Here is a 14,998-nt window from a genome sequence, read left to right on the forward strand (position 1 = left end):
TGGGCACCCTGAAAGGTTATCTTGCTGCCATCTCTGCCTTCTTACGGCTTCCTGATCAGCCTTCTCTTTTCAAGTCCCCTGTAGTTACACGCTTTCTAAAAGGCATTACTCACACGTTCCCTCCTGTCCCTTTTGTAATGCCTCAGTGGGACTTGAATCTTGTCTTGACATTCCTGATGTGCGCTCCCTTCGAGCCTCTTCACAATTGTCCTCTTCGTCTTCTAACTCTTAAGACTGCTTTTCTGGTAGCCATCACCTCGGCTAGACGGGTGAGTGAGCTCCAGGCTTTGTCTTCAAAGCCTCCTTTTCTGTCTGTTCATCCTGACAAGGTTGTCCTTCGGCCTCGTCCCTCCTTTCTTCCGAAAGTGGTGACTCCATTTCATCTTGGGCAGTCTGTCACCTTGCCCACCTTCTTTCCGCATCCTTCCAAAGAGGAAGAGAGGCGCCACCGTCTGGACCCAAAACGTGCGCTCTCCTTTTATTTGGACCGCACTAAGCAGTTCCGGGTGGACGACCAACTTTTCGTTGGATACGTGTGTGCTAAGAAGGGGAAAGCTGTGCACAAACGGACCATCTCTCGGTGGGTCGTTTTGTGCATCAAAATTTTTTACTCTTTGGCTAAAAAGGACCCTCCTGTTGGGCTGTGCGCCCATTCTACTCGGGCCACAGCGGCTACTACTGCTTTGGGACGGGGTGTCCCTTTGCAGGACATCTGTCAGGCGGCAACGTGGGCTTCGCTACACACGTTTGCCAGGCATTATTGCCTTGACAGCCAAGTCCGGAGGGATGGCTTCTTTGGCCGTTCTGTCCTCCAGGACTTTCTGGTGTGATCTTGGTTCGCAGACCCACCACCGGGGATGGTATTGCTTGGGTATCTATTCTAAGGTGAGAAATCTAACTAACGTGTTTCTTTCAGATGAACAAGTTACTTACCTTCGGTAACGATGTATCTGTAAGAAACATTAGTTAGTTAGATTCCTCACCGACCCACCCATCCTCCCCGTTCTGCGAACTGACATCTAGGGTTAAGGTTATCCTTTTCAGGCCCCTAGATTTTATTTTTGGCACCAGTGTCGGTCTTTGCATGGCTCTGCGTTCCTGGCGCGGAAGGCTATGTACAAGAACTGACGTCAGCGCGCGAGGGCGGCGTCTAAGTACTCCGACGTCATCCCGGCGCACGACGCCGACGCCGGACGCGGAGCCGCAGACGACGCCTAGCGACGCGCAAGGGGTATTGCTGACGAAAAATCTTCCGGATCCAGTCTGACGCCTGGGGATATTCTAAGGTGAGGAATCTAACTAACTAATGTTTCTTACAGATACATCGTTACCGAAGGTAAGTAACTTGTTCTTCAAGCAACAGGGGTACAACAAGCTAATTGAGGCGTTTTGTGCAACTGTCAGCTGCCCATTGGTGCCTGGACCCTTTATGGCCTCTACCTTGGCCCCTTCTAAGTCTCCAAGTGATTCTCTGGACGTCTTCAGGGGTTTAGAAGCGTAGCCCTGTGATAGATTGTAACTGAAAGGACTAAGTCAGAAAGTACATTTTTGACCAGGGCGAACCTGGTTTACCTATCCGACCTGAGCTGCTTCGCGGCCAGCTTCAGATGTTGCCTCAGTCCTGGTCCATAGTCCATACACTATCATTGTACTTCTTGGAAGTTATTCCTACTGAAAATTTGAAAATTAATATCTCCGGTTCCCTTATTGAATTGAGTGACTGAGGTCTACATCTCAACTATTTGTGGCTTTTGGGCAATCTCGAACAGGGCAGGCACTGGCCCAAAGACACCATTGCCAGGCACCTAGTTAGCTGTATCATAATTTCCAATAAAAGGCAGACCAGATCGACCGTTGCCCTGATGAGTGAAAGTGGCTAACCACTTGGCAAGCGGTGCTGAAGAGCTCATTTAGGTGGTGAGACAACTGTATGTCTGCTTGTCTACTACTGGCTGCTGGTGAGAGGCCTCTATGTGGGAGGGATGGTCACTACAATACCCTTAGAAAGCAGAACGACTAATGAAATGCATTTTATTCCATTTGAGGTACTCCTGCCCCAGGGAAAGTAAGCAATCCCTTACATTTTTAAAGAGGGCATCCTGAAGAATCAAATGATAGTTGATCCTGTGTGTCCTTCAAGGTTTCCAAGTCGATCTTCTACTTTAAGGAGCACTAGTGTGCCGCAACTACCAGCAAAACATTCAACTGCAAATAGCCTTGCAGTGGCTGTCTGCTGTTCCGGGGATTTACTGATAAGAATGACTCCTTTTTTACAAATGGGGTTCCTGACTGCCAGTGTGTGAGTGGTTGTACTAGAGCAGTGTGTGCTACATTTTGAGAAGAATATATGGAATTGTTGAAGTACTTTGTGTATTAGGAGTTGGTGTACATTTCTGGAAACTAAAATTTACACTGCCTCTACACTCCCTAGGATATTTATTTTTTCTTTCAAGTTCCACCCATCCCTGATTTTTGTCTTTGCATTTCTGAGGGTCCCTTCTGTTCAGTAGAGTGGATGGAAAGTAATCTTTTTTTCTTTTTTTTTTTTTATAGAAAACTCGCAGTGTGATTCCATGCTTCTGGGAGAAACAAATTTCAGGGTGCCAGAAGGCGAACTGTGCTTACAATCACACCAACGGTCGCTATGTGGACGGGACCTTCTTACCGCCAAGCAAACGTTTGTGATTCTTTATTCTATTCCCAATGTAAAATTAATTTGATCTGCCTCTAGAGTAACTGCAGTGTCTAAGCTGTAATTTTCTTGGTTGATGGGACTCCACTCTGTCTGAGTCTGTGGTATAGGGAGGTAGAAGTGCTTAGTACTGTATCCGTTGGCCTTCCCTGGCGCTGCCTGCATTAGCAAGATCTTCAGCAATTGATTTAAAGAAATAGGGCAGTGTAGCTACTGCGATGTTGTTTCCCAGAAATGGTATAAAATCATAGGATGAGATTGAGAAGGGACAGTGTTTCTTGGAGGACCTGTGAGTTTCTTCAATATTCTTCTGGTGGATGCTCTAAGATGTGGTGTTTTTCTTTAATAGCTCTAACAATCAAGCCAGAGTCTGCGGAAGACTCCATGAAGTCCCAAAGGTCTCCCCTGCAGAACACCTCTCCGCAGATCCGTGGAGTCATAAAAGTGGAAAATGGGAAGTTCCCAAGTCCCACACATCCGCCTGTTGTTATAAATGCTTCTGATGACAATGATGATGAGAGTGATGATGATGATGATGAGTATGACGAAGACAAAAACCACCAAAACGGTGACAATGGTGACATAGATGATGGTTGGTATTTCTTGCTTTTATTGTCTTTCGTGCTTATGTGAACTGATGATGTGAACGAGCTTTTGACTCCTCATTTGTTAGGACTTCTTCCTTTAGCCACAAAGGTTGTTGAGCAAGTTAAGCGCTCGCTGGTGACCTGTGTGATCTTGTAGTCATGTGTTTGAATTCTGTCCAAGCCAACTTAGTCTTTAATGTTTCCAAGTTTGCTAAAATTAAGCGCCATTATATTGCTTAACGTTAACATCAGTTATTTACAATGCCTAGAAGTGTTAAAACTGGATAACAACTAAATAAAAGTATTGGCATTTTACTGGGACCTAGCCTATTTTTGCTATTGTTTGTGCTTTCAACCTTCTTCCCGTTAAAGGTAGGAATGTGTATGAAAGCCATAATGGATCCTGGAACGCTATACATTTGAGAAAAGTATACAAAATTCATTGAAAAATCAGCCTTTTGTGGCAACGGTTTCACCTGTAACTTCTTCTAATTATGACAGATGTTTGAAAGCAATATACCATCTGAAAGAAACACGTTAGTTAGATTCCTCACCTTAGAATATCCCCAGGCGTCAGGCTGGATCCGGAAAGATTTTTCGTAAGCAATACCCTTGCGCGTCGCTAGGCGTCGTCGTCGGCTCCGCGTCCGTCGTCGGCGTCGTGCGCCGGGATGACGTCGTCTGAGTACTTAGACGTCGCCCTCACGCGCTAACGTCAGTTCTCCTTTTTTCCGCGCCAGACAGCGCCGATCCGGGAAGAGCATACCCTTTTAGTCGTTTTTTGACTAAACATTTTGACTCTTTTGGTCTCACTTGTCGACTCGACTCTGGTCCCGGTAAGATGCCTGGTTTTAAACCCTGTGACTCCTGTCACCGACTGATGTCGGTTACAGACCACCATCGCCGGTGCCTTTACTGCCTGGGGGCCGACCACGATTCCGAGTCGTGCCTCGACTGCCGGGCCCTGACTTCGAAAGCTAGGCGGGAGCGGTGCCGCAAGCTACTGGAGTTCCGGCAGTCATCACCACCACTCGTCCGTTTCCAAGTCTCTCCTGGTAAGTCGAAGCATAGTAAGAAGTCCAAGAGGCGACATCGCTCTTCGGGCTCCCCTTGCCGGTCACGCGGCTCGGCTGAGGGTTCGGGTGGTACCACCCACGCGGTTCCGTCGGTGCCGCAGGAGTCGCGTCCGTCACCATACCCGCCGGTCCCTGGGACAGACGCGACTCCTGCGGAGATCAGTGCCTTCCTCTCTGCCGTGAGAGGCCTGGCTCCACCATTGACGCCTGCCGGCGCGCCTTCGGGCCCTGCGGGCTCGACTGGGAGGCCTAGCGAGCTGGTGGCTCCGGCCCCGTCGCCGACTCCGGTCCCAACGCCGCAGGTTCCCGTGGGATCCAGGCCTGGGTCCCAGACGACGCCGGTCGACCTCACGACCCCTCCGCCGGCGTCTCCTCCGGTACCACCTCCGGCGGCGCCTTCGGACGATGCCGTTCCCCGGACCGGGCCTGGCGTCAGAGCGGCGCCTCGTCCGACGCCGATGGGTGGCAATTTCATCTTCCGCCTGGCTCCGATCATGCCACCTGTCTACCAGGAATCGGATGAATGTCACTACTGGGAGGGGTCTGAGGACCCTCTGGCCAAGCAGGGCCAGTTATCACAGGACTGGGCAGATGAGCTGGGGGATGCCAGTGGTCTTGACACCACTCCTGACACTGGCTTCATCTCTCTTCCGACTGTGGCTTCGGAGGAAGGTGCTGCATTTTCAGTGGTGCTGCGCAAGGCGGCCGAGGCCCTTGGGCTGGAGTTGCCTGCTGTGGCCGTGAGGACGAATCTCCTCACAGAAGTGCTTCAACCGTCAGCAAGCTCCTCGGAGCCTCTGCTGCAGTTCAATGAGGCACTCAGTGACGTTCTGAAGGGCACCTGGTCCAAGCCCTCCACAGTTCCTCCTGTGGACCGGAACGACCCCAGTTTTCAGTCCCAACACCCCACGCCCGAGAGCCTGGTTATCCAGGCCTCTACTTCCCAGACCTCCTTCCCGTCCGCTCCCCCGGATCGGTAATCCAAGGGACTTGAACAGTTTGGTAAGAAGCTGTTCTCCTCCCTTAGGTTGGGCCTGCAGTCTATTAACACCACTTGTCTCTTGGACCGTTATTCCCACTCCCTGTGGGATACGTTGGAGGATGTGCTGCCCCAGTGTCCGGAGGAGGCCCGGACACGGGTCGCCCAGGCTCTTGCCGACGGGCGGGATACATCGCGGCACGCTATCAGATGTGGACTAGACACTACGGACTTGCTGGGTAGGGTGATGTCGACTACAGTGCTGCTCCGCTGCCACGCCTGGCTGCATTCCACGACTTTCTCGGGGGATGTCCAGAGCACCCTCATGGCCATGCCCTTCGATGGCAGTTGCCTCTTTGGCGACAAGGCGGATAGTGCGCTGGAGCGCTTTAAGGACTCCCGGGCTACGGCCAAGTCCTTGGGCCTCTTGGCCCCGTGCCCCCAAACGTCCGCTTTTCGCCCCTTTCGTGATCAAGGAAGGGGCACCCCTCACGTCCGCCTAGCCACAGGCCGCAGAACCAACCTCCACACGGTCGCGGACGTGGCTTCCGTCGAGGCAGTACTGGGGGACAACGTGCCGGTCAGTCCACCTCTACCCCGGCAGCATCCGCCTCAAAGCCCTCCTAGTCTGTGCTTTCAGGCCCATTCCACGCCAGTGGGAGGCAGGGTTCGCCATCACCTGCTCCACTGGCGTTCCATCACGTCGGACAGGTGGGTGCTGCAAATCGTTCGAAGAGGCTACTCCCTCCCCTTCGAGGCGACCCCTCCAGCTATGCCACCGCAGTACCACCGCATGTCGGGGGACCACTTGAAGCTTCTACAGGAGGAAGTTACGGCCCTCTTGGCCAAGGGGGCCATCGAACGCGTTCCTGGTCCAGAAGTAGGTTGTGGTTGTTATTCCCACTACGTTCTGGTTCCCAAGAAGAGCAAAGGGGGCCTACGCCCTATCTTGGGCCTCAGGAGCGTCAACGCCTTCCTCCGAAAGGAGAGGTTCAAGATGCTCACCCTAGCTCAGGTTCTGGCTGCCCTAGACCCTGGAGACTGGATGGTAGCGTTGGACTTGCAGGACGCTTATTTCCACATCCCCGTCCTGCCGGCCCACCGGCGTTACCTGCGGTTCACGGTGGGTCAGGAGCATTTTCAGTTTACCGTGCTCCCCTTCGGCCTCACCAGTGCCCCTCGGGTGTTCACGAAAGTGATGGCAGTGGTCGCAGCTCATCTGCGCAGATCGGGGGTTCCAGTCTTCCCCTATCTCGACGACTGGTTGTTGAAGGCAGGCTCGCCCCAACAAGTCGTCTCCCACCTCCAGACCACGGCCGACCTCCTGCATTTGCTGGGGTTCTCCATCAATGTGCCGAAGTCGCATCTGAGTCCCTTCCAGACGCTCCTCTTCATTGGAGCGGTTCTGGACTCGGCGCTGTTCTGGGCTTATCCTCTGGAGCAGCGGGTCCGGGATATTCAGGTTCTGATTCCCATCTTTCGGACTCTATCCCGGGTTTCGGTCAGGTTGGTGCTACGGCTTCTGGGTCTGATGGCATCCTGTTAGTGCATCACGCCAGATGGCGAATGCGGGCTCTGCAGTGGGACCTGAAGTTTCAGTGGGCCCAGCATCGTGGCAACCTGTCCGATCATGTCTTGATCTCGGAGGGCACTGCAAGACAGTTGCAGTGGTGGCTCGCGGACCGCGATTGGGTCAGTGGCAGATGCCTCTCCCTACCCCAACCGGGCATGTAGTAGTGACGGATGCTGCCCTCCTGGGATGGGGGGGCCACATGGGAGAGGCGGAGATCAGAGGACTCTGGTCTCCGGCGGAGTCTCGGCTCCATATCCACCTTTTGGAGCTGAGAGCGATCCGACTTGCACTGAAGGCATTCCTTCCCTCTGTCCGGGGAAGTGTGGTGCAGGTGTTCACGGACAACACCACCGCCATGTGGTATTGCAACAAACAGGGCGGGGTGGGGTCGTGGACCCATTGTCAGGAGGCTCTGCGCCTTTGGACATGGCTGGAACATCAGGGCATCACCCTGGTGGTTCAACATCTGGCGGGCTTTCTGAACGCCAGAGCAGACAAACTCAGCTGCCGGTGCATGATGGATCACGAATGGCGTCTAAACTCGGACGTGGCGCAAGGCCTCTTTCGGCAGTGGGGAGATCCTTGGTTAGATCGTTCGCCACCGAAGAGAACGCGCAATGTCAGCAGTTCTGCGCGTTGGAGTTTCCAAGGCGGCACTCGCTCGGGGACGCCTTTCGTCACTAGTGGAGTTGCGGTCTGTTGTACGCCTTTCCGCCTATACCACTTCTGCCCAGAGTGCTGAAGAAGACCAGGCGCGACCGGGCCCAAGTCATCTTGGTGGCTCCGAATTGGGCAAGGAGGTGTTGGTATCCCGAGCTACTCAGTCTGTCGATCGATCCCCCAATACGACTGCCTCTTCAGGAGGACCTTCTGTCGCAGCAGCAGGGGACGGTCCTCCACCCGAACCTGTCCAGTCTCCACCTCCATGCGTGGAGATTGTGCGGCGACAGTTGATGCCATTTGACTTGCCTCCTGAAGTCTGTGATGTGATTCTGGCAGCCAGGCGTCCCTCCACAAAATCGGTATACGCTTGCAGGTGGGACAACTTTTGTGGCATGGTGCACAGCAAAGGCTGTGGATCCCCTTTCCGCCCCTCTTTCTGAGGTTCTCCTCTTTCTCCTTTCCATGGCCCAGCAGGGCTCTGCTCTGGGCACTCTTAAAGGTTATCTTTCAGCTATCTCTGCTTTCCTACGGCTTCCTGATCAGCCTTCTCTTCCCCTGTTGTCTCTCGCTTCTACAAGGGCATTACTCACATGTTTCCTCCTGTCCCTTTCGTAATGCCACAGTGGGATTTGAATCTTGTCTTGACGTATCTGATGTGCGCTCCCTTTGAGCCACTTCATAATTGTCCCCTTCGTCTTCTGACTCTTAAGACTGCTTTCCTGGTGGCCATCACCTCTGCTAGAAGGGGGAGTGAGCTCCAGACTCTCTTCTAAGCCTCCTTTCCTTTCTGTCCATCCGGACAAAGTTGTTCTCAGGACTCGTCCTTCCTTTCTCCCTAAGGTGGTGACTGCCTTCCACATCGGGCAGTCTGTTACGTTGCCCACCTTCTTTCCGCCTCCGCCTCCGCATCCTTCGAAAGAGGAAGAGAGGCTCCACCGTCTGGACCCAAAACAGGCGCTGTCCTTTTATTTGGACTGCACCAAGCAGTTCCGGGTGGACGACCAACTCTTTGTTGGCTACGTGGGTGCTAAGAAGGGGAGGGCGGTACACAAGCGAACCATCTCTCGGTGGGTCGTTTTGTGTATCAAGGCTTGTTACTCCTTAGCTAAAAAGGAACCTCCTGTAGGGCTGAGGGCCCATTCCACTCGGGCCACAGCAGCGACTACTGCCCTGGGTCGGGGAGTCCCCTTGCAGGACATCTGTCAGGCAGCAACGTGGGCCTCGCTGCACACGTTTGCCAAACATCATTACTTTGACAGCCAAGTCCGGAGAGACGGCTTCTTTGGCCGTTCTGTTCTCCAGGACTTTCTGTTGTGATCTTGGTTCGCAGACCCACCACCAGGGTTGGTATTGCTGGGGTATCTATTCTAAGGTGAGGAATCTAACTCTCGTGTCTTTCTTTCAGATGAACAAGGTACTTACCTTCGGTAACGATATATCTGTAAGAAACATTAGTTAGTTAGATTCCTCACCGACCCACCCATCCTCCCCGTTCTGCGAACCGATATCTAGGGTTAAGGTTATCCCTTTCAGGGCCCTAGACTTTTTTGGCACCAGTGTCGGTCTCTTGCATGGTTCTGCATTCCTGGCGCAGAAAGCTATGTACAAGAACTGACATCAGCGCGCGAGGGCGGCGTCTAAGTACTCCGACAACGTCATCCCGGCGCACGGCGACGGCCACGGAGCCGCAGACGACACCTAGCGACGCGCAAGGGTATTGCTGACGAAAAATCTTTCCAGATCCAGCCTGACGCCTGGGGATATTCTAAGGTGAGGAATCTAACTAACGTTTCTTACAGATATATCGCTACCGAAGGTAAGTAACTTGTTCGTTACAGCTTCTGAACCTTTCTGGTTGTGAGGATTTGTAGGACTTGTAGGTTCACAAAGAACCCGACGAACCCAGAGCCAATAACTGAGCAGCGTCTTGCAATGGTTTTTTATTATGTACTGGGTATATAGCAATTCGGGAAAAGATATACAGTGAAAAATCAGGATGAAAAACACATATGTATTTCTGAATTTGGAACAAAATATAGAGTTTAGAAACAGTAGGCATTTGTACATTTCCAAAATTGTGAGTACCCATACTTACATGAGAATTATAGGACATTTTTCAAAGTGAAGTCTTTTTTACACATTGTCTTTCATTGGGAAGGCAGAAAGTGAATAGGTAATAACAGTTGCTCTACAATTCAGTGTTACCCTAAGTCTCCCGATAAAAATGGTACCTCACTTGTGTGGGTAGTCCTAGTGCCCACAATAGGATATGGCCCAAAATGCAACTTGGACACTTTTCATTTTTACAGTGAAAACTGACCCTTTTTTGCAAAGTGCCTAGCTGTAGATTCAGAACCCTAGTTCTGCCGGCACCTAGGGAAACCTAGCAAACCTGTATATTTTTGAAAACTAGACACCCATGGGAATCCTGGATGGGGTGACTTGTCTGGCTTTTCACCAGGTTCTGTTACCAAGAATCCCTTGCAAACTTCAAACTTAGTAAAAAAAACAGCAACAACAAAAACACATTTTCCTCACATTTCTGTGGTGGAAAGTTCTGGAATCTGCATGGACCCACAAAATTCCACCCACCCCGCATTCCCTAAAGTCTTCCGAGAAAAATGGTACCTCACTTCTGTGGGTAGGCCTAGTGCCCATGACAGGAAACAGTTTCAAAACGCAACGTGGACACACCATTTTCACAGTGAAAATGAACCCTTTTTTTGCAAAGCGCCTAGCTGTAGATTTTGAACCCTAGCTCTGCCAGCACCTACATAGACACCCAGGGGAATCCAGGATGGGGTTACTGGTCTGGCTCTCACTAGGTTCTGTTACCCCAAATCCTGTGCAAATCTCAAACTTTGTCACAAAAAAAAAGCAATTTTTTCCCAAATTTCTTTGTGGGAACGTTCTGGAATCTGTATGGATCCACAAATTTCCTACGACCCAGCGTTCCCCTTAGTCTCCCGATAAAATATTACCTCACTTGTGTGGGTGGAGCAAGGGTCTGTGACTGGGAAGAGCCCAAAACCTCGGGATTAAGGGTATAGTACCGACAATTCTAAGCGCTACATTTTAACCCCTTCGATGCTCATGACGGAACGGTTCCGTCATGAGCATCGGTTGAGCTGTGCTCATGACGGAACCGTTCCGTCATGGCCCCGCCCGCGCTAGAACCCTTCAGCACCGCGGGGGAATCCGCGCAGCGCTGAAGGGGTTAAAAAAAGAAAAAAGAAACGTTTTTAGCCAATTCTGCATTGGACACCCACACAAGTGAGGTATCATTTTACTCGGGAGACTGAGGGGATCACTGTGGGGTAGGATATTTTTGCCGGCACAGTGATTCCACATTGTAGGAGAGTAGGATCTGCTTCACATGGGTACCCCCACTTTTTGCTGGTGTTTCACTGTTTTTCGACCTTAGTCTGGCTGTGGCCCTGCTAATCAGGACCCCAGCCTAGCTGCTTCCTCTCTAAAATGATTTCCGTGTACATTAGGTACATCTCTAATTGGATTCTGGAGTGCCTTATAAGTCCCTAGTATATGGTATACTATGTACCCAGGGCATAGGTACCTCAGAGGCCTACCAGGGGCTGCAGCATGTATTATGCCACCCTTGGGAAGCACTCCAAAATGACACCACAGGTCTGCTACTGCAGCCTGGGTAAGGTGGTGCATTCACCCCTTACTGTGGTATAGGCTACCTATATCACTACCATTGCAAACACATATAAAACCTATAAGACACTCCTATGGCAGGCCTTAACAATCCTGAAGGCAGAGTCCTTGGTTTTTATGTGAGAGGGTGCCCCTGCATGAGCAGAGCCCCTCTGCAGTGTTCGGAGTACCTCCTCTGATGCTGTTTGTGGTGCATCCTGACCATATACTCTTAAGTGCATTATAACCTTGCGGTAAATGCTAACTTTGGACTGGCTGCACGGAAACATGTCGTGTTTGGTGTCAAACACTTTGGAATACTACTCCCCAGCCAGTTCTGGTGGCGGGGGTAGCATTCCACCCTTCTAGAGGGAGAGACATGTTCACACTGGTCTACCCGGTAAAGACTTTCTAGAGCCCTGGCATCACAAAATGGATGCCACTGCCACAGACACGGGTCTGGCCTCTTGCTGCTGACCGAAACTCCGGCAGGGGAGGCCTGGACAATAGGTTTCCTGTCCCAGGGAGGTGTAACCACCTCCCCAGACAGGCATATGTGTATTGGGGTTGGGCGGGAGCACTCTCTGGTGCTTTGAAGTCCTGCACTGGGGGCACACTTGGTGTCCCTGTGCATAGTCCAGTTCAAACTGGTTGCAGGGGCTACCTCCCTGCTCTGGGGCGAAACTGGACAAACGAAATGGGTGTAACCACCCCTCTTGCCAAACCCTCCCATAGGTGAGTCCCCAGAGTATGTCCAACCCCCTATCTTGGTATAAGTATAGGAACCCAGTCCTTGAGACTTTAGCTTACCCTGGACGAAACTCTGCAACATATATCCTGGACCTTCGACTTTCTATTTCAACTAGAAGACAGAAGAAATCTCCCTTGGGGTCAAGCAGTGACTCCCCTGCTTGGCAGGCACCAAAGAAGCAACTGTTTGGTCTGCAACTCTGAAGCTCCCGCCGGACGCCGAAGTCTTTGCATCACCAGAGGTGGGTTTCAGACTTCCCCGAGGCTACCCTGAGTCCACAGCAAAGCTGAGGCCCGTGGCTATTGTTGGTAACTTGGAACCGTAACCCCTGGACACCGTGAACTTTTGCCGGTACATTATCTTCCTGATCTTCCTCGAAGTTGTGCTTTGGGCTCCGAGTAGCCCCAGCCTTGGGCACTTACAGCACCGAAGATCTCTGGCCTCCACTCCACGATTGACCTGTGGGCCAGTTTCCAGTGCAACTGCTCAAGGCTCCTTCGCGATCGCTAGCTCGTTGGCTGGTGGGTCCCCATGAAGGCAATTCCTTTTCTGCTTGGGCTTTCCTGGTTGCTCCAGACTTGCCCTGACTTACCCTCTCTGAGTGAGCCCCCCAGACCTTGCTGGTCTGCACCGACGTCTTCTATTTCCACTTGACTTGCCGTTGCCAAGGCTTGTTGGGTCCATTCTTGTCGCCAACACCGCAGCACTCGACAGACTTCGTGGAACAGCTCGAATCCAGCTCCTGGTCGTCGTCTATGCCTCCTGGACCTCGTGGCTGAAGAGTCAACTCACCTGAAGCCCCTGACATCTGTGGGCATTGGTCTATCGTGCCCCTGGTCACTGGTAAGTGACCCAGACTCTGTCCCCTCTGCTTTCAGGTTCCTTCCATCCTCGATCCTGGCTTGGATCTCTTCGGATACTTCTCCTCTTCACGGCAGCAGTACCTCTTTGCCAGCTTCCATTGAAAACAATGCCGTGACCCAACACCAAAAGACACCTATGCACCCGGCTTCCCTGGATGATGTAACTTGAGTACTCCGGTGCTCCCGTGGGTGTTGGCCCTAGACACCTCTATGTCCAAAAGGGTTTGCTTGTAGTCATCCTCTAAGTGTCCTTAACTTGTAATTTTCCAACCGCTAATTTTCCCATAGAAGTCAACGGCGGTTCGCGCCTGTGTTCTAACACTGAACGCGTCCCCCGTGGGTCCCCTACGTCACTCCCTTGGGTGGTCCCTTGGGGCCCAAACGCTTCTAAAAGCTCTAGGCCTTATGTCTCATTCACTCGTGATTCCTATACCACTTTATTGGTATATGGTTTGGTACGCCCCTAGGGCCCAAACGTGTATTTGTGCTTTTACTGTTGAATACTGACTTGTAACTTAAGTACTTCGAACTCCAGCCTCATAAAGAGACTAGAGGGGTGTGTTTTATCTTAAATACATATATTTTTAAATATATACCTGGTGTGGTTGTCCTTTCATTTGGTCATTCAAGAGATTATACACTGGTACATTCCTTCAAGACTTAGCCTGAAGGCTGCTCTCCATAGCTACCACTAGGATAGCTTTCAATAAAGGTTTTCTTATTTTTTTGTTTACATTTTTTTTATTGAGAATTTGATTTTCCATGGTACATCATTATACATTTTCAATTAAGGCATGATGCCAGGTGGACACAGGCAGTCAGACAATATAAGTGTATTATGGAGTATCCATCTCATCATACAACGTATAGTTCAAGTAAGAAACAGCAAATTGTACATGGATATTACCCCTCCAGTGATCTGGTGCGAGATTTGTCATGCTGACTAATGCCAGGTGCCTGTATATGTGGGTTTCCGCAAGGGTGTGGGTTGATATGTAGTCCCCCACTCTATCCCGGTATGCCTCTTTGATTGATGCCCATGTTGGTATTCCCAATATATATGAGCCTACTCTGTGGTGCCAGGGGGTAAACATGAAACTGTGAACTGAGAGGGGAGGAGGAGGGAAGGGGGAGCGAAGGGTCCAGGGAGCCTACAAAATATATTGTGGCAAGTATCTGTTTTGTGGTTGGTTCCAGTTTGTCTATGAACTGTCTGTGGCATCAGAATCAGGGAAAGAGGGATGACTAAGGGGGGATGTATCTCCTATCCCTAGTCGGGGTACTAGTCTGGTGGGACCCTATTATATGATCTGCCTTTCATCTGGTACGGCTATTGCGTAGTGGCATTTATTTGCGCTTTCGGGGACAGGGGTGGAGTCTGGGTTCGGGATTGTGTAGCCCTGGTTGAGTCTTCTTGTGTGGTCTCTTGTGTAAACTGGAACAGGAGTTGTGCCCATTCCATAGAGATGAGATGTTTTCAAATCCCCTTTACCTCCTCATCTCTCAATGTTGCTTCCTCCACTGCTCCCCATTTTTTTACGGCGCCTATCCAGGCTGTCTCAGGGAGTCTTGCTGGTGCTCTCCAATACATGGCTATTCCCCGTTTCGCCAGGAGTATGGCTAAGGACGCAAACCTGCACTGCACCTTTTCTCCTTCTGCGGAAGACCCCCAGGGCACATGCCTCCCATGTGGTAATGTGCATGAGGTGGACAGTCGCCCCAAGAACCCGATGTATCCTACCCCAATACGGCTGGATTACGGGACAGTCCCAGAACAAGTGTTTGAAGTTCGCCTCTGGTGTTTGGCATCTGGGGCATGCGAAATGTGTGTCGGGGTAAAATCGGTGGAGCTTGTGCGGTGTTAAGTATGCGCAATGTAAAATATTGAATTGAATGTTTTTGAACCGTGCGTTCCGTGAGACTTTCTTTGGGCACTCTAGAGCCTTTTCCCATTCTTGGTCATTAAGCACTCATCCGATCTCGTCTTCCCATTTTTGGCATAGGGCCAGTAGAGGGCCGTGATCAGTTCCCTTATTGCCTTATAATGCCAAGTGACTAAGTGCCTGCCCCTGCCCATACGTAGGATTGTGTGTAGTACCGGGTGTGCCGGTGGTTCCCCCTCAGTGAGATCCGAACATTGTCGTGCGCTGTCTACTA

At 51.3% G+C, this 14,998-nt stretch overlaps 1 protein-coding gene across 4 annotated transcripts in view; it reads left to right on the plus strand.

The window, feature by feature from the left end:
* LOC146869663 (zinc finger CCCH domain-containing protein 11A-like) overlaps nucleotides 1-14,998 on the plus strand; it is a 216,049-nt gene that overhangs the window by 86,680 nt on the left and 114,371 nt on the right. For all 4 annotated transcript variants that reach the window (XM_085609715.1, XM_085609699.1, XM_085609748.1 and 1 more), the window contains 2 exons: nucleotides 2,554-2,677; nucleotides 3,042-3,284. In XM_085609715.1, the coding sequence (XP_085465841.1) occupies nucleotides 2,554-2,677; nucleotides 3,042-3,284 (367 nt within the window). The remainder of the gene's footprint in view (nucleotides 1-2,553; nucleotides 2,678-3,041; nucleotides 3,285-14,998) is intronic.

The sequence above is a fragment of the Triturus cristatus genome, chromosome 1_1 (genome assembly GCF_964204655.1).
Source record: "Triturus cristatus chromosome 1_1, aTriCri1.1, whole genome shotgun sequence".
Taxonomy (NCBI): Eukaryota; Metazoa; Chordata; class Amphibia; order Caudata; family Salamandridae; genus Triturus; species Triturus cristatus.